Source organism: Dipodomys merriami, unplaced genomic scaffold (genome assembly GCF_024711535.1).
Source record: "Dipodomys merriami isolate MVZ:Mamm:240054 unplaced genomic scaffold, mDipMer1.0.p SCAF_1, whole genome shotgun sequence".
In the NCBI taxonomy this organism is placed as follows: domain Eukaryota; kingdom Metazoa; phylum Chordata; class Mammalia; order Rodentia; family Heteromyidae; genus Dipodomys; species Dipodomys merriami.
Genome location: NW_027202270.1, coordinates 41,675,571 through 41,698,539, shown reverse-complemented (window position 1 = coordinate 41,698,539; position 22,969 = coordinate 41,675,571). Strand labels below are relative to the sequence as shown.

The 22,969-nt window shown below is 36.6% G+C and overlaps 1 protein-coding gene across 3 annotated transcripts in view; it reads right to left on the bottom strand.

Annotated features, from left to right (window-relative positions):
• Chn1 (chimerin 1) overlaps positions 1-22,969 on the bottom strand; it is a 161,508-nt gene that overhangs the window by 60,028 nt on the left and 78,511 nt on the right. For all 3 annotated transcript variants that reach the window (XM_070020603.1, XM_070020593.1, XM_070020614.1), the window contains one exon: positions 9,391-9,679. In XM_070020603.1, coding sequence (XP_069876704.1) covers positions 9,391-9,679 — 289 coding nt within the window. The remainder of the gene's footprint in view (positions 1-9,390; positions 9,680-22,969) is intronic.

Genomic DNA, 22,969 nt, shown 5'->3' with positions numbered 1-22,969 from the left:
TCTATTTGTACATGCGTACATGTACTTTTTGAATGTACACAACTTCCAGCTTAAGAGATTACTTATAACACATATGCAATGTAAATTTTATGTAAATAGCTGTTAGGCTGTGTTATTTAGGGAATAAAGACAAGGAAAAATGATAGAGATGGATTTAATAAAAACTACTGTTGAGTGGTTGGATGAGTCCAACATTGTGGATCAACAGAAAGCAGAGTACACATATAAAAGAAAGACATACACACGCACACACACGCACGCGCGCGCACACACGCACGTGCACACACACACACACACACACACACACACACACACACACACACACACACACACACACACACACACACACACACACACACACACACACACACACACACACACACACACACACACACACAAAAAAAAGCTGGGCACCAGTAGCTCATGCCTATAATCCTAACCATTCAGGAGGCTAAGATCTGAGGCTCACAGTTTGAAGCCAGCCGGGGGAGGAAAGTCCATTAGACTCTGACTCTAATAAACTACTCAGAAAAAGCTGGAAGTGGCACTGGGGCTCAAGTAGTAGAGTGGTAGACTTGAACACAAAGAGGTCAATTCCCAAACCCTGAGTTCAAGCCTAGGAATAGAAAAAAAAAATCAAATTACTGCAATATAATGTTTCAAGTTTCAGCATTTCTGACCAGTTCTAATAACTTGAAAGAGGTCCTAACAGAATGAATTTGTGAGGCCACATAAAAAAAGCAAATTTCCATCACTTGTGTAAATAAAAGCTCCATGGCTTGGTTACAATTGTCCGGTCACTCTATAGTCCTTATATTAGGAGTAAAAATGAATGAGTCCAAATAAAAAAGGGTAATATGATAAAGAAAAAAGGAGATTAGATTACAGTCCAAATAATTGAATTGGGGACTATTGTAGGGATTTATTACACAGAGCTATTCTTTCAAAATTGTCTATCATGCATGAGCAACAAGACAAAGCCAAATTAAGCTCAACTGTTTCATCTTGCTTTGTATCATAAAACAGTGTTCTACCCCTAAAAGCCAGAAGAGAAGATTTTGATCTGAAAAAGACAAGTAAAGTCAGTTTTGCCACTATTGATATTTCTTCTACCAAAATGACTCTGAAACAGCAATTTCTAATAGCTTCTTTTCCAATCTTCAAGTCAGTAATTAAAGATTAATTTTATTTGTTCATTGGCTCTGATACAGAAAATTTCCCCAAACTACAGCTGGCTTAGAAAATTACGACTTGGTTTTCTGTTCTGAATTTGGCCTGGTTCTTTGGAGCTGAGGAACTGATGTGTTTATCTTCCATCTTCCTCTTTCCATCTGGTTTTCCTTAGAGCCTTTCAATAACTAATCTTTTCTGTAGGTGATAAGATGGAAGGACAGATGAGACTCACATGTAAAATATCCTAGGCCCTCTTGGGGTTTTAATAATTACAGCATGGAATTCTACAGTGAAGTCTAGATATTTCTAACATATGAGTAGTAGCTATGAACTTGGTGAAGCATCCTTTGTCATCTTGGCTTCTTTAGACACACCTCTAAAGAGGTGCATTAGCTCATACCCCCACAAATTATTTTGTAACACAGATAAATTTTTTGACCCTCAGATGCTTTATTTGGAATGAGGAATGACCTTCCCTGCCTTTAATGCTCATTCTAATGATTCTAGTTCATAAAGGGGAAAAGAATATTAAGTCAAATTATAAATTACAGATTTTGTTCTTTTTTTTGGGGGGGGGAGTGGGGAGAGGTCCGATCGTGGGACCTGAACTCTGGGCCTGGGTGCTGTCCCTCAGCTCTTCAGCTCAAGGCTAGCGCTCTACCATTTGAGCCACAGCACCATTTCCGGCTTTTTGCTTATGTGGTGCTGAGGAATTGAACCCAGGGCCTCATGCATACAAGGCAAGCACTCTACCACTGAGCCACCTTCCCAGCCCTAAATTACAGATTTTGTTCTAAATCTTAGCAAGGATTTCTATGATAGCCTTAGATTTGGCTGAACTCAGAAAAATCTATGTATTTATTTATTTGTAAGTAAGTCAACACTATTTATGTAGCTAAAACAGAAGTGAAAGAATACTGAGGTGCTAAACCCTTGAAACGGGGTGGGATACCCTCATTCCATAATCATTTATTATGATCTATTATTCAGAAAAATCAGATTTCTTGTTCACAAAGGTGTTTCCTGTGATCTGCTGGAATATTATAGCAGCAAATTCAGACAAAAGTGAATCCAACTTAATATTTATTGAACTTTTTATAATTCTCTATATAAAAGGTTACTTTCTGTTCTCAAGACATGAAGTGTTCATTAAATAGAACTAATGAAATATTAAAATGTAAAGTCTTTGAGACAGGCTTACATTGTATATAGTTTTTATCCCTTCTAGAATGTAGGGCATTTGTTTGTAAATAGGAGACATATAATAAATCCTGAATTAAATGCATTTTGAAAGATGAGTTAGTTCATGAGAACTGAGGGAGAAATAGGAATAATCTTTCTGACTTGTTCATAATTTGTATAAAGTTCAGGATAACTTCTGAATAACATTTGTTCATAATTTGTATAATATCCAAGATAACTTCTGAATAACATGAAGAAATTACTTACATAAATGCCTCATAAAACCATTTTAAAATGAAGTATGAAGATACGAAAGCAAAAGGAGATCCTTGAACTAGTTAAGAGTTAAGAAATATTGGTCTGAACATAAAGCACAGTTCAATAAAAGTTATTGACAAGAAAAGAAGCAGACTTTATGCCTTACAGTCGAGGGAAAGAGTTAAAACAACTTCATACTAAAATACAAGTATCACAGAAAATACTATATTTTATCCTGTTTATAAAGAGGTGGTAGGCAAAGACATGTTTCCTGATTAAGGTAGAATTATCACTATATTATCTAAAAGAGAAACTTTACTTTCATAATGAAACAGTTAGGAGACTTTTGCTATTTTCTTGTAAATGGAAAAGAATAAAAAAATACCTTCTTTTTCTTTTTTCTTCTTTTTGGTGTGTGTGCCAATACTGAGGCTTGAACTCAGGGCTTGAGCATTGTCCCTGAGCTATTTTAAAAGCTCAAGGCTAGCCCCCTACTCCTTGAGCTACAGCTATACTACTGGCTTCCTGATGATTAACTAGAGAAAAGTGTCTCACAGACTTTTCTGCCTGGACTGGCTTCAAATCTTGATTCTCAGATCTCACACTCCTGAGCAGCCAGGATTACAGGTGTAAGCCACCAGTGCCCAGCTATCAAAACATTTTAAACAGCTGGACACTGGTGACTTACACCTGTGATCCTAGCTACTTAGGAGGTTGAGATCGGAGAATCTCGATTGAAAGCCAGCCTGGGCAGGAAAGTCTATGATACCATCATCTCCAATAACCTACTCAGAAAAAGCCGGAAGTGGCTCAAGTGGTAGCGTACTAGCCTTGAGTAAAAACAGCTCAGGGACAGGGCCCAGGCCCTGAGTTCAAGCCCCAGGACGAAAGTCACTACGTTGAAAACAAACTTTACAACTTGGGGATGGGAGGTGGGGGGAGGAGTTGGGAAGGTGGGGCAGGAAGGGATGGCAGGGGAAAAACACAGGAGGACATAATAATGCTCGATAGGAAATGTACTCATTACCTTCTCATGTAACTGTAACCCCTCTGTACAGTATCTTTACAATAAATAATATATACTAAAAAAAAAAGGGAGAAAACAGAACCTGCTAGTTTTAGATAGTACTTGGACTAATAAATGGACATCTGGTTTATGGTTTCTCTGATCTAACATACCAATATTGCTTCATGTAGCATCAAGGGAGATCACATTAAAGAGTGTCATTCAAGCTCAATGGCATCCATATGCTCCTTATCAGATATTGGAGCAAACTAAGAATAGGAAGGTAAGAGCTTGTTCAAATTCATATAACTGGTAAATAGTAACTATGTAGTCATCAAAAAAACCAACCTCTGATTTCCTCAGCAGGACATTTACAGATATTAAACACGCTATTACAAGTACTATCCACAAGTTGCAGTCTTACTCATAATTTACTAAACTGGCTTTTATACACAAATCAGTGAGTCTAAGCACATTTCAAAGTTCTTGAAGGGCCTATTTGTCTTCGGATCCCAATCTTTACTAAGGTACAGTAGAGCCTTGCATAAAGGCAGAAAGAAAATGAAGAGCTGGAGCAGAAACAAAGAAGGTCCAAAAAAGAGATCCAAAAGAGGGTGAAGGTTCAAAATCATGAGCATAGTAAGGACACACTGCTTCATGCCTTCCTTTCTCAATCAAGATAATGTAGAGATGGATTAGGTGCTATGTATTTTAAAACAAAGTGAAAACTTTAAGAACAGCTGCTTTGTTAGAGACTAAGCTAATAACATACCAGATTGCTCATGCCCATTTTGTTGTTCCATTTTATAGAGATATCCAAAGAATTCCAGTCATTGTGGCAATGTATGGTAGGCTTCAATTACATTTCAACTGCAAAGTTCAATATGTATGTAGGCTAAAGATTCCAAAGAAGTCTTCCAAAATGTGAATTTAAATGTAAAACAAATTCCTTAAAAATAAATTATAGAAACATGCCAAACATTACATTCACTACAAACTTACAGAAAAAAATGTTTTATACATGTACATGTTATTTAGCTTGTTAAAGGTCCATAAAATCAAAACACTCATTTTGCACACCCTTGCCTCCTAGGCATCTTTACAAGTGAGATGGTTAAGTTCAGATGACTAATCCAAAGAGAAAGACACTCTGCCTAGAATCACATTCCTAGCTCACAGTATTGTTTATAAAATGCAAATTATATATTTGATTTGACAGTATCCATTGTTCACAGTTATATAAGACATTTTCCACAGCATATTTTTGGGAGATTTAAAATTATACAATAAGTAAGTATGAAATTATTATTAAAACTACTGGTTCCATATTTTTTGAGGTAAACTTATTATATTTACTATTTAAATCCAGTTCCAAGATAAATAAAAAGAACTAATAAAGCTGGGCTATTGGCCAGTCTGGACTGCTAAGTTATGCCATTTTAGACAAGCATATTCTGGTGGGAGATTTAAAATTATATGATCAGGAAGTATGAAATTATCATTAGAACTACTGGTTCAGTATCTTTTGAGATAAACTTAGTATATTCACTACTTGGAACAAGAAGATATTCCAATCTAGTTCCAAGATAAATAAAAGAACTAATAAAGCTGGGCTCTTGGCTAGTCTGGACTTCTAAGTTAAGTCATTTTAGACAAAAAGGAAGTCTGGCTTCTCAACATGCTGCAATTTCACAATTAACTGCATCACAATGCTTTAATAGATTTTTTTTCCTCCTCTATGGTTCTGGAGGTTAAATATGGGACCTTGTGCTTGCTAGGCAGGCATCCTACTTCAAGCCAAAAAGTAGATTCTTTGGTGTATGCTTGGCTGGTTTGGATCACAATTCATGTAGTTACAAATTCCACGTAGGTAGGATAATAGATACATACTACTGCATCTACCTAATGATTGAGAAATGGATCTGAAGTTCATGCCTGGGCTGGCATCAAACTGTGATCCTCACATTGTCTGCCTCCCAATCACAATGTTTTAAGAGTTGTAAAATTTCCAGCTGATAGGTCAAGTTTAGTAAACAAACAGTAAACAAGAAAAATGGTATAGCTATCACTTGAAAAGAAATTGTTTTCCCTTGTAACAGGCCATCAGATTTCCCAGGGACAAGGAACTCACAGTTACACAATTTGTGGCCAAAAAAAAAAAGCTTTATGGCAACGAAATCACCTAATGGACCACTCACAAAAATTTAAGATGCACAACTTACAAAAACACACACATGTAAAAGTCTTTGTCAATTATGAAACAAAGACCTTAAGAGATTACCTTATACAAAAATTTCCAGAGTAGTGTTCATGAAACAGTTTTCCAAAAATGTTCTCAGCAGGGTGATTCAAATAAGTCTGGGAGTCCTACTGGAGAATCATGGTCACATTAGGTCATTAGTAAAGGCCTATAGAAAAAGAGCAAGCTTTTAGGGCAGGGCATGGTAAGCTCATCCTTGTGATCCACGCTGTGTAAGAAGTGTAGTTTAGAGGTCTCAGGCTGGCCTCAGGGGAAAAAAAAAAAGCCAGACAGTATTAAAAAAGAAAACTAAAACTAAAAAAAAAAAAGCTAGACATTATTAAAAAAAAAAACTAAAGCAAAAAAGGGACATATGTCAGGATGTGTGATTCAAGTGTTACAATGCTTGCCTCGCAAGTGGAAGGCCCTGAGTTCAGACTTCAGTACTGTGCCCCTAAAAGAAATAGGCTTTTAAAATTTATCCATCCTGGGGCTGGGAAGGTGGCTCAATGGTAGAGTGCTTGCCTTGCATGCATGAGGCCCTGGGTTTGATTCCTCAGCACCACATAAGCAGAAAAGGCTGGAAGTGGTGCAGTGGCTCAAGTGGACAGCACTAGCCTTGAGCTGACAGAGCTAAGAGGCAGCACTTAGGCCCGGAGTTCAGGCCCCATGACCGACAAAAAATAAAAATAAAAATAAAATTATCCAACCTATCAGAGTGCTGATTGTTTTTCTGAGGTAAGTATGTGTGAGTCATGTTCTGCAGAAAACCCCTGAGCTCCTATGAAGAAACTTGAGTCCAGACAGACTAGCTGATAAAACTAGTTTGACAATAAACTAAAAAACATCTTACTTTCAGGGCTCTACTAGAGTATTCATTCCTTTAACATATTTCTTAAAGGATCACAGACTATAAGAACCACATCTTAGAGATCATATAGTCCAATGTTGTTCTAGTAATGGCACAGAAATATAATCTCAAAGGAACAAAGCAGCTGACCCAACAGGACACTTAAAATCCATTCTTCTAGCAGTACAAGCACCTACCTCTTCATTACAATATAAGCATCTTCTCTAAGACAGTGTACTAACTCATATAAGGCCAATATTTTTTGCCTCTGAAGTAAAGGCAACATAGACAAGAGGCACTTTAGCTATTAAGGATCCATTTAAAGTATTATTAAACCATTCTTGTGTTAATAAATATTTTACATCAATTAAATATGATTGTCTTTACTTACAAATGTCATCCACTGTGACAGGGAATCAATGTTTCAAGCTGTTGAACAGGTCATCATCCCTGTCCTGTTGGATGACACCTGTAAATAAAATAAATCTATTTTTGAGTGAGATTTTTAAGCCAACTAGATTTAAGATGCATGCAGTTTCTTAAAAAGTTGAAAATATGATCCTTAATAATGTATTGCTGGAGAAGTATACTTCCCAGTGCCAATTTCATTGTAGTTATCACTGGCCCTTAGTACACGACAATCCAGGGAATGTAATATAATGTTGCCAGAATACAAAAGCAATCATGTCTCCCAGCTTGAAAGGGGTCCTCTAGGAGTTATCTAGTCAGTCTTCTGCCTTTGTATCAGTTCTACTCTGGAGGAAGGAAAGCAAGGTTCTGTTAAGTTAAATAACTCACTTAATATTATATAACTAAATGTCTAGCTCATACAGATTATCATTAGGTGATCAACTTTGAAAGACTTATTTTGTTAATGTTGGCATCAAATATTATAACACATGAGTATAGAATATATTAAAAGTACAAGCATTAAAAAATGCTTTGGGGCTGGGAAGGTGGCTCAGTGGTAGAGCACTTGCCTTGCATGCATGAGGCTCTGGGTTCCATTCCTCAGCACCACATAAGCAAAAAGAAAAAAGCCGGAAGTGGTGCTGTGGCTCAAGTGGTAGAGCGCTAGCCTTGAGTTAAGAACTGAGGGACAGTGCCCAGGCCCAGAGTTCAGGCCCCACTACCAGACGCCCCCCCCCCAAAAAAATGCTTTGGGTAGAAAGATCAAGCATCAGTGAGAAAATGGGAATGAGATAGTGCAAACAACACTACTGAACATAACATGCATTTGCCATTTTAAATTCAGGCTACTTCCAAGATTTGTGGCTCCTAACCAATGTAAGTATATGAAAACAATTTTTAAACAAATTTCCTATAGTCTATAATTTAAAACATTTGGCTTCTCTGTAACCATAAAATACACTAATCTAAGTATGATCTGCCAGAAACTAGAATTTGGGTGGGACAATAAACATTCTAAATTCCGTAACTGTGAGTATCTGAGGAAGCTGCCTTGAGGTAATGTGGCCGTGATGATAATCATGACACTCATACTGAGGGCCAAGCACTCCAAGTGTTTTATACAGACAATCAATCCTCACAACTGGTTACTTCAACTTTACAAGTAACATGATCAAAACAAACAAATTAACTTGCAAACAAATCTATTTGGTGACAGAATCCAAACTTCAACTCTATTACACTTCATCTAGTGACCAAAATTTTTAAAATAACAAGCAAATTCATAAAATTCTAATTAGAACACACAAAACTCATGTAAATTTCACACAACATGAAACATAAGAAAGTTTTCTTACTCTCTGGGGGAAAAAGGGATCTAAGGAAAGTAAGGAAAATTTCAAGGTAAAATATTCTTAATGCCAAACTTGTTCATTTGAAAGACATTTTAATTAAAACATGACAACTAAAACCTTAAACTAAAACTTAAAAGACTTTTTGATCAAATTACTTCTTTATAGAACTCCTCCTCTATCCTGGAGATAGATTTCCCAAAATAGTTAATAGTTAACAGACGAAATTAAGTCATATGCACTAAAAATAAACTTTCTAAATAACATAACTACAGCCAGGTACTGGTGGCTCACACCTAGCTACACAGGAGGCTGAGATCTGAGGATTCTGGTTATAAGCCAGGCCAGGCAGAGAAGTCCCCGTGAGACTTTGATCTCCAAATAACCATTCAAAAACCTGAAGTAGCACTGTGGCTCTGGTGGTAGAGTGCTAACCTTGATCACAAAGAGGCACAGGGACATTATCCAGGCACTGAGTTCAATCTCCCACAACCCCCCCCAAAACAAACAAACAAACAAACAAAACAAAGCTAGAACTACTTGTACAGTAAATTACCTTTAAGGAAAACAAAAAAGTAATGTCACCCCTCCATTTCTTATATTACCTGCTATCTAATCTTGGCTGTAATTTATGCTTCTGACTACAACTCCTAAATGTTTTTACTAGGGGACATTTTTCCAACATAGTTTTGAAACTAAAACTGATAAAATAGGAAGACATGCAGGAATTAAAAAAAAAATAACACGCCTATTTTAAAACAAGAACTAAATAATGTATGCAAAGCTTAGCACTACAAAAACGAATTATGAAGAAAGCATTCACTTTTTAAAGCACGTGTTGAGAAATGAACTGTGGTAATAATAGCTCTCTGAAGAAGACCCCAAACAGAAAAAGATACAGTGTGGTTTCACGGTAGCTTACCCTTTTCTCAGATACCCCATCCTGGCCTGTAGCATCTCTCTCATCATTTGTCTCTTTCACGATTGCCATATGTTTTTTGTATGCTGGCTCTCTGTTTAAGGTTGTGTATCCTACGTGCTCATAAATTGGGTTTATCGTCATCTTGGCAATGTATTCTGCTGCCTTGGTTTCAATATAGAGAGTAATCAAGCCATCAGTCACCAGATCGTGGATAGACTCAAAGCGTTTCTCCCCAACAAAGTGCTTTCCATCGTAGTAGAGCCTGAAGTTTCTGGTTTGACTTCCAAATCTGCCTCAATGAAATGGGAAAGATGTTTTTAAGAAAAGTAAGCAAGTGAATTCTGACAAAATTCAAAATCTAAACAAACCATTGTTTGCTTTGTGTATGTCTCATTGTTTAAATTAGCTGTGTTTAACCTCCATGAATCATCTGGAATATATATAATGAAAACTATTATTTATTTATTCATTCATTCATTCGTTTATGTTGTTAACAGCACTAGGGTTTGAACTCCAGGGCCTGCAGCCCTTGACTTTTACTCATTGTTTTTGGAGATTGGGTCTTGTTTCCTGGCCAGGCTTGCATCTGGGATCAACCAACCTATGTTAGGCATCTTATCTAGCTAGTATGCTCCACTGTGTCAAGGTCTTTGTTGAGAATGGGTCTCCCAAACTTTTCTGCTTATGCCAGCCTCAAACTGTGATCCTCCCAATCTCAGCATCCCAAGTAGGCAGGAACCACAGGGGTTCTTGGCAAAATGAAAACTTCTGAACACAAAAAAACGCATCTGCAGTAACAGAAATAACTAGTGAGAAACATGCTGATCCAATAAAACAAAATTTGTTTTTATTTGATTTTTAAAGTACTTTAATGCCTGTCAGAAAAGCAGGAGAAAATATGTATCATACTGTATTAAAACATATATTCAATATTAAGTTGGTCAACTCCAGTATATGAAGTTTCCATATTAACATTTTTTCTTCAAGTTGAGCAAAACAAATATTCAATGTTGTTAAATAGTAGCATTCATTTAGGATGAAGACCCATTTACAATGAAAGGTTCATCTGACAGATGCTGACAATCATGTATACTAAAGCTGGCTCCAAAACCAGAGCCACACAGGCAGGAGGGTAGAAAAACACAGTTGTTGGTATTTTTTTTGTTTGTTTTGGTTTTGTTTTTTTTTTTTCTCTGGTACCAGTCTTGAAGTCAGGGCCTGGATGCTGTCACTGAGCTTCTTTTGCTCAAGACTATCTTACCACTTGAGCCACAACTCCAACTTCTGACTTTTGGTAGTCTGTTTACTGGAGATAAGAGTCTCACAAAGACTTTCCTTCCCTGGCTGGCTTCAAACCATGATCCTTAAACCTCAGCCTCATAAGTAGCTAGGATTACAGTTATGAACTACCAGTGCCCAGAGAAACACACTTTTGCCATTTCTGGCCTCTGGCAAAGAACTTCCTTCCCACAGTCATTCTCCTCTGCGTGCTAGTTAAGTAAGAGCAAGAACTGTTCAAGATACAGAAGGCACATAAGTCACAAAGTATGACACTGCAGAAATGCTTGACAACATGCTTTCACAACTAGAGGATTGCTTCCTTTTGTAATAATTTCAGCATTCTGCGTTTTGAAGCCCAATCGGTCCAAGCTGGCATGACTATCAGCAATGCCCCTGCCAAAATATATGGGCAGTCCTAATACAAAAACTGATGCCCAAAGGCAGAAAAGGGTGCAGCTGTTATGGCACCCTGCAGGTAATCCTGAGGAAGCTGAATTCAAAAATACATTGAAGAGATAAACTAAAAATTAAAAAAATAATTCCTGTTTGGAAAAGGAAGTGTTAAATGAGACTGCAACTTGTTGCACAACATTATTACAGTATAGATTATATACCAAATAAATAAGAGTAAGACACTTCCTTTTAAAAAATTTAGAATAGCTTAAGATGTTTCTATGATGAGAGTTTAGACTTTTCTAATTTTTTAATCCAGTATCCAATATAATATCCATACCTATAATATCCATAACCTATAATTCAATTTAAGTTTTATTTATACAAAAGTGAGTGACTATATTAAACTACACTTTCCTGCTCTCCATGTTCCTCTAAAGTTAAAAACTTATTTCTCCTACATAAAAAAATTTTTTGTGCTAGTCCTAGGGCTTGAACTCAGGGCCTAGGGACTATCCCTGAACTTCTCTTGCTCAAGGCAAGTACATTACGACTGTGGGTTTTTTGGTTTCTTATTTTTATTTTGTAGTTTATTGGAGATAAAAGTCTTATGGACTTTCTTGTCACAGCTGGCTCTGAACAGCAATTCTTAGATCTCAGCCTCCTAAGTAGCTAGGTTACAAGCATGAGCCACCAGTGCCTGGCCCAAGTAAATTTTTTTTCTTTTTTTTTTAATTGTGAAAATACTGTACAGAGGGGTTACAATTACATGGGCAAGGTAATGAGTGCATTACTTATCAAGCATTGTTGCCTCCTCCTTTATTTCCCTTACCATCCTTTCCCTTCCCCCACCCCTCGCCAAAGTTGTAAAAGTTCATTTTCGACATAACATCTTGTACATCTCATTGTTGCAAGGGGTCCACCTGTCCAAGTAAAATTTTATCCTGTCTAAAAAATTAGCAAAGTAAAATTTCTATAGCAATTTGAAATACTAAAGTTTTCCTATTTAATGTTTTTATTTTCTTTTTGCTAATATATATTAGTTGCTGTTTACAAATAGAAAAAAACATAGAAAGCTACTTTAAAATTTTAATAAGCTCTGATAATAAGGAGCACACATAGCCTGAGTTATCACTAAGTCCCTTTATAGTTCAGTTATATCAGAGACATTTCAAAGAGGACTCCTCCCTCTTTTACGCCCACTAGAGTTTGTGATTTTATCCTGCATTTTTACAGTGAATATGGCCCTTAAAATAGACTATTCAGGCAATAGTGTGAGTCACTTGTCACACACCTTCTGAAATCTGGGAAGTGTGGGCAGCACAGGGCATGAAGGGAAGGAAGGTGGCTGAACTAGCTTCAAATAAGATGGGCACAGTTTGACTAAAAGAATGAGGCATAGTTGGGCACCAGTAGCTCATGCTCATCATCCTAGTTACTCAGGAGGCTGAGAGCTGAAGCTAGGTTGGGCAGAAAAGTCTTATAAGACTATTAACCTCCAATTAACCACCCAAAAGCTGCAGCTCAAGTGGTAGTGGGCTTGCCTAGAGGAAAAAAGCTCAGACAGTGCTCAGTCCGCTGAACAACAACAACAAAAAAAAAAAAACAAAGGAAAAGAAAAGAAAAAGGGAAAAAGAAAAGAAAACAAAAATAGAATGCGGCCTAAGGTTTGACTTTCAGCACTTTACAAGGAGCTATTCCTAATCTACCCAAGAAGTGCTTTCTGGCTATAGGGCACTGAATGAAAGAGTCTGTCCTTTTTCCTTTCTCATATAGTAATGCAAGTAATCATGGTTCTTTCCATGATTCCCATCTCCTCTCAGCCTGCTAATTTTATGGGGCTATGGGATTACTGAAATAACTCATAATGTGGTTTGATTAAAATGGTGCCTCAAAGGACAAGTAAACAAACTTGCATGGATTTTACATTGGATTTTTTTCGCTAAGGGAACTGCATAGTTAACTTTGCTTCCTCTCTTTTACAGGAAGCTATATAAAGCACAGCATAGTGGCAGGGGTTTCTCTACTTGATCTGATTTGAAAGGCATGTTATACTTAGTGGGGTCAAAAGTGGAGGAAAAAGACAGAAGATCTCTGAGAAAGATGGGGAATCAATGGATCTATTCTATGTAAAGAAAGCCCCAAAATGGGATGCCAGATCTGAGGGTAGAGAAAAAAATTCTTCCTCATAAAAGGATTCTGCCAATAGACTGTAATTTATTCAATAATGTTTTACAAAACTCTCAGACACCGTGTTCACCATTAGCATAAGGGAAAGTTAAGGGAAAGTTCCTATTTCTTCAGTAGCCACAATGGGAGGCAGATTAACACAAAAATAATACAAAATATGAAACAAATTCTAAAAGAGGTCACTTTCAGATTGATTGTTTTAAATGAATACAAAAATATATGTGTCTAGACATACAGACAGAAAGATTGATAGGCAGATAGACACGTACAGACTGACTGACTGACCAACCAATCAACTTACCAACCTACCTGTGGTTTGAACTTAGGGCTCTGTACTTGCGAGGGAAGTACTCTACCATGAGCCGCACTGTTTTGCTTTACTTACTTTTTAGATAAGGTCTTAACATTTTTGTCTGGACTAGGACAGCAATTCTCCTTCCTATGCTTCCCATGTAGCTGAGATTACTAGTATATACTACCACATCCAGTTTATTTACAGATATGGGGTATCATTGAGTATTTGTCTAAGTAACCTCAAATTATGATCATTTTGATCTCTGCCAAGAAAGTAGTTTTTCAGGCACATGCCAGAACTCCTGGCAAAAGCATGTATAATCTTGCTCTTAAACAAGTTAAATTTCGATATAGTGATTTTGGAACTAAGGAAATCCAACAAATCAAGAAATTATTGCTTAAGAAGATCTCAGATATTGCTATCTCCAAGTACAAAAGTGCGCTAGTGGTTTCAAATAAGGCCAGGGACAGGCAAGAGTGGAGCTTATGTATTTAACAGAAAACCTTAGGCTTTGGTATCACACAGAGGTCTCTTATTTCACAATCAGCAAAAGGCCTGGTGAGTTCTTTGTGAATTTTTCTCTTAAGATGCTCTAAATAGTTACAGTTAACAATTATGCAAATGGGAGCAAAGTCAGGCAATAATATGTATTAAAGTAGGACATATGTACTAAATGGATCTAATGACAAGTACTGACCCCCAAACTACACAACAATAACTTGTAAAAACTCTAAAGATAAACCATTTCCCTTGCCTTCCTATAGAATATTCTTTTCCTATTTTTTTGCATATTTGTTATTTGTCTCTGCCCTTGAGTAATTCCTTAGTTAAGAGGTTTGAAACTGTATTGGTAAAACTCTTACCTACAAAGAGTTTAACTTTGGAAAAAGAAGCAAGCAACAAAGAATGGCAGAGATAACATTCTCTGAACTGCTAGTTGTGCATAATTACCACTCTCTAGAAAGAGCATCTTTTTCTCTAGTTCTAACATTTTCATTTTCATATTTTGAAAAGGTATTTAATGCTGTGTCCAACTGCATCTAGAAGATTTTCAATTCTAACATCTAGCTTTAAAAAAGTAAACACAATCCTAATGCCATCTTTTCCATATTTTACCAAGGAATCACACTCTTAAAGATTCCATCTAAAAGCACAAAATGATGAAATATGTATACCAAATAGCCCTTGAAGTGGTACTTTAACTTTTTTATAAAACTAAGAACTAAGTTTTGATTGAAGCCAAGGGTATTCAGAAGTCTTTCTTCAAAGGAAATCTTCAAGCTAACAGATGTTTTCTGTTACTAAACAGAAAAGGAAACATACACAACATACTAAGCTAATAGTAATGTTAGACATGTTCCCAGCATCCAACACAAAAACTATTTCATTTGTTATTAATGCATTTGCTTTTTGTTTATGAGCACCAAAGAAGCTCAAATCTCAAATCTCTCATGAACACATGTAAGCATAAGCATACCCTTGGAAGACAGGTTCAAACAGAAACAAGAATGTGATGAAGCACTTCACTGAATGCTGTAAAATAATTATAGATACTTCCTACATAGGAAGGCTGAAGAAGACAAAGTATTGTTACATACAACTTTAAACAGCTGCCTTGATCTAAAACTTTGTTCGGCTATTACTTCTGTCAGTTCTACTATATAATTTTAAGTGGCAGAATAGTGGCAAAAGTACTAAAGGATGCCCCCAATGAAGAAGAGTTGGGTTCTGTTCTCTGGATAGAAGAAAAGAGATTACAATTTGAGGAAAAACAGGCATTGAAGACACAAGTATGTACCAGCTGCAAAATGAAATGACCCATAAATAAAGATTGAGGCCTCCATTTCCTTTGAGTACCAAGTTTTTGTAACTCATATATTTCCTTATAAAGAGACCAAAAGGTTCTTCTTTGGGAAATCTGATAACTCTCTTGAAAATAAGACAAGATCATCATCCTATATGTTAGGTGTCTACCAGCTCTTGGAGCTACTAGTCAGCTTTCAAGTGCCTAATACGCTTTGACATGAGCAATCAGCTAGGGATAACCTGATATCTGAGAAAAATGTTTCCTGAAAAAGTCACAATGATAAGTAGAATAAAACCAAGTTGGAGAAGGCAAATCATGAAGGCATGAAAGTATGTATTTTAAAATAATCAATGTGCTTTAAATGGTTATGTATCTACCAATCAATAAATCTCTGCAGGAATTGAACTCAGAGCTTTCCAAGTTGTTAAACTACTTGAGCCACATCTATTCTTGAATAGAATTTAACTAAAAAAAATTAAGATGTCATAAAAGTGAGACAGAGTAAATGGAAGGGACAGAAATCAAAGAATAGTCTCAATAGCTATGTGCATATGATTATACAATATGATGCTTATGGAAATGAACTCCAAGAAACAGAAACAAGCAGTTTTTTTACTTTATTTTTGTGTGATTTTCCTCCTTATTTTCCCCTTAGTTGGCTGCTTTTTATTTCTGTATCTTTTGTCTTGTATAGTTTATCTGATTTGGGGAGAGTAAAGGGAAGCACAGAAATGGTGGGACCAAGGGTGAACTAATTCAGCAGTGATACTCACTAGATACTATGTTGAAAATGAACTATACAACTTGGGGTGGTGGGGGGGGGACTGGGAGAAAACAAGGGAAGAGTTGATACTATTAAAAAGAAATGCACTCATTATCTGACTTATGTACCGGTAACTCCTTTACACCTTTACAATAAATATTAAAACAAATAAATAAATAAATTACTAAGGTACAATGCTACGTGCTGTGATCATACAAAATAGTATTTTATCGAAATGAACTCCAGGAAATGGAAAAAAGAAATCAAAGAATAATTCAAGGAAAATTAAGGTGAGGTACAGCAGCTTACACATGTAATCAGGAGAACGGTGGCTTGAAACAAGCCCAGGTAAAAAGTTAGCAAGATGTTACCTCAACAGACAAGCTGGGCATGGCAGTACAATCCCAACCAGCAGGAGGTATAAGCAGAATTGTGATTTCATTTTGCCAGGGCAAATGTAAGACCTTACCCGAAAAATAACATAACATAAAGCATAAAGAGCTGGAGATAGGGCTGAAATTGTACTTGAGTTCAAACCCTAGTACTTGGTTGGGGGAGGGAGAAAACAAAGAAGGAAATTTTTTTTACAATAGAAGGAAAATATTTACACACCAAGAAGGAAAAGTTACTTGAAAGAAGAGGAGGAGAAGCAGGAGGAGGAGGAGGAAGGGGAAGAAAGAAGAAAGAAGAGGAGGCAGGAGGAGGGGGGAAGAGAAGGAAGGAGGAGGGAGGAGGGGGGAAGAAGGAAGAGAAGATGAGGACAAAAAGCAGAGCCAGGCACTGGTGACAGACACCTGTAATCCTAGCTACTTAGGAGGCTGACATCTGAGAATCAAAGGCCAAAGCCAGCCAAGGCAGCAAAGTCCATGACACTCTTATCTCCAAGTAACCACCAGAACACTAGAAGTGGTGCTGTGGCTCAAAATGGTAGAGTACTAGCTTTGAGCAAAAGAGCTCAGGAACAGTGCCCAGGCCCTGAGTTCAAGCCCCACGACTAACAAAAATAAATAAATAAAATTAAAATCTTTGCTAATAATCTTCAGATTGACAAAACTTAATTAAGTCTGAAATCTAAGTACTAGCACGGACACAGATGTGCTACAATTGCAGCAACAGGCATACTGTTTAACAAAGGGATTTTATATTTCATAGTAAAATCAAATATATGCATGCCCAACAAGCGCACACATACACAAGCATACACACATACATACATACATATATATATATATATATATATATATGACTGCCTTTGGCTGCTTGTTTATACCTCTATCTAAATAGCTATAAGATGTATACAGATATATATAGCAATTATCTTCACAAATAACTAAGCTTGCAAGCCATATAAATTGCCAGTAAAACAGAAATACTCTAGTACATTTACTGTGATAGTTAATATCATATATCTGTAAGAGTCTTATTAAATTTCTTTGTCTTTTCTGAAAATTAATGGTTCACTTCTACCTCAATAAGGTTTCAACACTTTAACAAACTCTGAGTCCTTGCAAATCAGCTCTTAGTTTTACCTACCTTTAAAGCACCAGAACCAACATAGTACTGGGCATGTTACACTGTCTATGACAGCTGAATCTGTGTGGTAGAGTTTCATTGAGTCTTTGCACTGAGGTGGCCAGCTAATACAAAGTATGCAGGAGTCACACAGAACCGTCAAAATATAACCAGACTCCTATAGTTGTACTAGACATAATTCTATTTATTTATATATATATATATATATTTTATTGTGAAAATACTGTACAGAGGGGTTACAATTACATGGGCAAGATAATGAGTACATTTCTTATCAAGCATCTTAGCCTCCTCCTTTGTTTCCCCTTCCCATCCCTTCCCATCCTCCCCCCACCCTCCCACCCAATCCTCCCCGCTCCCCCCCCCCAGACATAATTCTAAACATGCTACTTCAGTGGAGTGTTTGTCATTTACAATTCTCCAATGCTTTTGGTGCTTATCCCTTTAAACTAAAACTGCTTTCCATAGTGACACAGGGGCTAAATGATGACCAACTTTTTAAAAACTAAACTTTACAAATTAAAATGACTTGGGCTACTATTTTTCATTTTAAGGATAAACCAGAGAAACCATATTAAATATTTGTGTCTGGCCACTAAATTTTTACACTTATTAATAGGAAAATTTACACACATATCCTAACCTTTTAACAAGACTATATATAGGCCAGACACTAGTGACCCATGCTGGTAATCCCAGTTATTCAGGAGGATGAGTCTGAGGGTTGTGGTTCAAAGCCAGCCCAGGCAGGAAAGTCTGTGAAACTATCTCCAATTAACCACCAAAAAATTGGAAGTGGTGCTGTGGTTCAAGTGGTAGAGTGCTCGCCTTGAGCTGAAGAGCTCAGGGACAGCACCCAGGTCTAGAGTTCAAGCTCCCCCACCAAAAAAAAGAATATATAGAGAAATGATTTGTGTTATTAAAATCTTATTTGTGTATTCCTTTAGTAAAAAAAAATTCTTAATACAATAGAAATTCTAAAAAGGCACAGAATTACATGTCTGAGTAGTTGAAGAATTCTATACATATGAGTAGGAGTGTTGTACAAACATATATTTATATCATTTTCAGATTCCTGTTTAATTCCTCTATACAACATAATGCTTTTGTTTATTTATTTCTATATAAATTATATGCTCTAAGTATCACATATATAATTTGGTTTTTTTGTTGTTTGTTTTTGTTTTTGCCAGTCCTGGGGCTTGAACTCAGGGCCTCAGTACTGTTCCTGAGCTTTTGTACTCAAGAGTAGTGTGCTACCACTCGAGTCACAGCTCCACTTCTGACTTTTTGGTGGTTAATTAAAGATACAGTCTCACAAACTTTCCTGTCCAGGCTGGCTTCAAACTAAGATCCTCAGATCTCAGTCCCCTGAGTAACCAGGATTATAAGCTTGAACCACTGACACAAGGCAATTTAATATTTTTTATGAGCTAAGTTCATTAATACATTATTTAATGTGGTATACAGAAATGTCCCAGAGGCTACTGTAGTGTGTTGAGCTACCTTTCTCCTGCTACCCACTTAACATTTACTTAGTGAATCTAGTTTTTAAAAGCTTCTTCGTAAGTTATCAACTATGTTCATCTTCTAATTGTCTACATTTTATCCAGTATAGGGTAGAGGAAAAAATGACAAAAGAAATTATTAATGTAATAGCCTCTAATGGACATTATGAAATACGCCTTTGCAACAAACACATGGACTCTGATGTTACCAGTGTTTTGACTTCCAGATAAATAAGAATACTATTGAAGATGAGCAGACAGAGCTAATTTGGTCAAATATATACGCAATATTCATTAACAATTTTGTTAAATTATTAACAAAATTACTATATTTTTTCTGAAAATGCATTATTTATATGAAATACACATACTCAATGAAAGTACAGAGTTCATTAAGCTTTGATAGAGATGACTATCATGTTCAAGATTCAGAACATTTTAAAAAGCTCCAAAAGTTTCCTTATGTCCTTTTGCAATCTGTCTAATTGTCCCCTGTTCTATTCAAAAACTTATCTGTTTACTATTAATGGAAAATCACAAAATACTTGTATGGGAATGCATTATCCGATACCAAAATCAGACACAGACACAGACACACACACACACAAAACTACATGCTATTATCTACGACAAATATCGATATGAGAGTCAACAAAATACTAGCAAATGAAATTCAACAGCACTTTTAAAGGATTATACACCATGACCAAGGAGAATTAATATCTGGGATACAAGGATTAAAAAAACAAACAAACTAAAGTCAGTAAGTATGTAACCACAGTGAATGAAGAACAAAAATCACATGATTGCCTCAACTGAAGCAGAAAATGTATTTGATAAAATTCAATACTCTTTCATGAAAAAAAAACACTCAACAAATGAGAAACAGAAGAAAATCACCTCAGCATAATAAAGGTCATAGATAGAAAGCCTAACAATCAATTGTGAAAAAAACAGAAAGCTTTTTCTCTAGGACCAGAAACAAGGCAAGAATGGCTACTCCAACCAGTTCAATTCAACACAGTACTGGCAATCCTTTCCAAAGCAATTAGGCATGGAAAAAAAAAAAAAACAAGGCATCCAACTGGAAAAGAAGAATAAACTTACTTCTGTTCAGAGAGGACATGATTTTGTAAGTAGTAAACTCTAGAAAGTCTACCAAATATTGTAGAATACAAATTTAACACTTAAAAGAATGTTGTATTTATAAATATTAACAATGAACTAGGGGCTGGGAAGGTGGCTCAGTGGTAGAGCGCTTGCCTTGCATGCATGAGGCCCTGGGTTCGATTCCTCAGCACCACATAAGCAAAAAGAAAAAAGCCGGAAGTGGCGCTGTGGCTCAAGTGGTAGAGCGCTAGCCTTGAGCTGAAGAGCTGAGGGATAGCGCCCAGGCCCAGAGTTCAGGCCCCACAACCGGACCGCCCCCCCAAAAAAAAAACAAAAAACAATGAACTATCTGAATAAAAACAAAAAAAATCCCACTTAATGCAGCATCAAACAAATAGAGTCAGGCAGCTCATACCTGTAGTCCAAGCTATTCAGTAGGATGAGACCTGAGGATCTTGGTTTGAAGTCAGCCTGACAGGGAAGTGCATGAGACTCTTATCTTCAATTAACTACCAAAAAGCTAGAAGTGGAGGGAGCTGTGGCTCAAGTGGTAGAAACTAACTTTGAGCTAAAAAGCTCAGAGACAGTGTCCAGACCCTAAATACAAGCCCCAGGACCGCCATACCTCCCAAAAAGATGTCATTTTCATACTCATTAAGATGACTACCACACACACACGCACAAGAGACAGAAAACAAGTGCTGGCAGGATGATAAATGTTACTGTGACCCAACAATGACTTCTGCACATATACACATACATATATGCATAATCCCACAATTATCTGCATGCTCATGTCAACTGTAGAACTGTTTGCATCACATGTGATGTGATGGGTGAGTGGATAGAGACAATCTAGTATATAGAAAAGTGAAACATGTTTTGGATAGAGGGCAGGTGCTTAAAGAGAGGGGAGCTAGATGAGTGAAGAGAGAGAGGGTGGATGAATATTGTTATGATATTAAATGTACATATGGGAAAACAGAACCAAGTAAACTGAGGAGGGGTAAGGATGGAACAGATGAGAGAAAATAATGGGAATGATGTACTGGTCAAGATGCATTGTACTCATAAACTGACCTTTGTACAACTACTTACAGATAACTAAATTAAACTTTAAAAGAAAACACAATACACACAAACAATAGTTTAATATTCACCTTGTACACAGGAAATTCTGTCACATGCAATATCATGGGAACTTTAAGGAAAATATGTTAAGTGAAATATACAACTATAAGAAAACAAAACTATATAATGTTCATCATTTGAGATATCTAGAATAGTAAGAACCATGAAAACAGAAGGTGTATTGTGGCTTCTAGAAAGTAGGAGCTGTTCAAAAGGTCTAGAGTTTTGGTCACACAAGAATGAAAAGTTCAACTTTACAACTTTGGTGGAGGGGGGAGGATTGGGTGGGGGGGATGGGAAGGAATGGGAAGGGGAAATAAAGGAGGAGGTAATAATGCTTGATAAGAAATGTACTCATTATCTTGCCTATGTAATTGTAACCCCTCTGTACGGTATTTTCACAATAAAAAATTTTTTAAATAAATAAAAAGAATGAAAACTTCTAGAGATTTGTTGCCCAAATGTAAATAGAATGAACACTGTAATTATAAGTCTTAAGAGATTTTAAAAGGCATATAAACAACTGGCTCTGGTAGCTTACACTTGTAATTCAAGCTAGTCAGGAGGCTGAAATCTGAAAACAGCAATTTGAAACCAGTGTGGGCAGGCAAGTCTATGAGATTCTTTTTTTTTTGGTTGGTCATAAGACTTGAACTCTGGACCTGAGCACTGTCCCTCAGCTCTTCAGCTCAAGGCTAGCGCTAGCAAGTAACAGATCTTTCTATTTAATTCCATAATCTGAGTATATGATTATTTGAAATATTATCACCATATGGTAAGTGAAGTTTCTAAAATCTGAAAGACTCAGGCTGGGAAGGTGGCTCAGTGGTAGAGCGCTTGCCTTGTGTACATGAGGCCCTGGATTTGATTCCTCAGCACCACATAAGCAGAAAAAAAAAGGCCAGAAGTGGCGCTGTGGCTCAAGTGGTAGAGCACTCGCCTTGAGCTGAAGAACTGAGGGACAGTGCCCAAGCCCAGAGTTCAGACCCCACGACCAGACCCCTCCCCACCCCAAAAAAAAGAAAAAGAAAAAAGAAAAAAAAATCTGAAAGACTCTTCTTCAATTATTAATCATATAGGCTTCCAAAACACTGTGATGTGATCCCAGTCATTTCAGGTACCAAATCTACTAACATTTTCAATAATCATGTAGTACAAATAACATGATATTAGATTTTTTAAATTAACATCTATTTTATGATACTGCACGAATACTGAAATCACATTATCATCCACTTATATGCAAAAAATTAACCATTAACTGATCCATAATCTTAGCTGAAAGCTGAAAATATTTTTGAAAAATTGATTCTGTAGAACATTATTTTCCACTTATTCCAAGTAGCACCAGGAGGTTTGTAGATGAAATGAAACCATGGAAACCAACTAAACCTATCATGAGCGACCAGATCAAAAGAACACAATGTACATTTACTGTCAATGCCTACTTGGAGCATAATCCTTCTCCAGTTCCTTTTCATCTTCCTTACACAGGAAAAAAAAATTTGAACCAATTTTCAACATTCTTAAAATGTGAAAGGCCTACTACCAATATCTACTAAAATTCT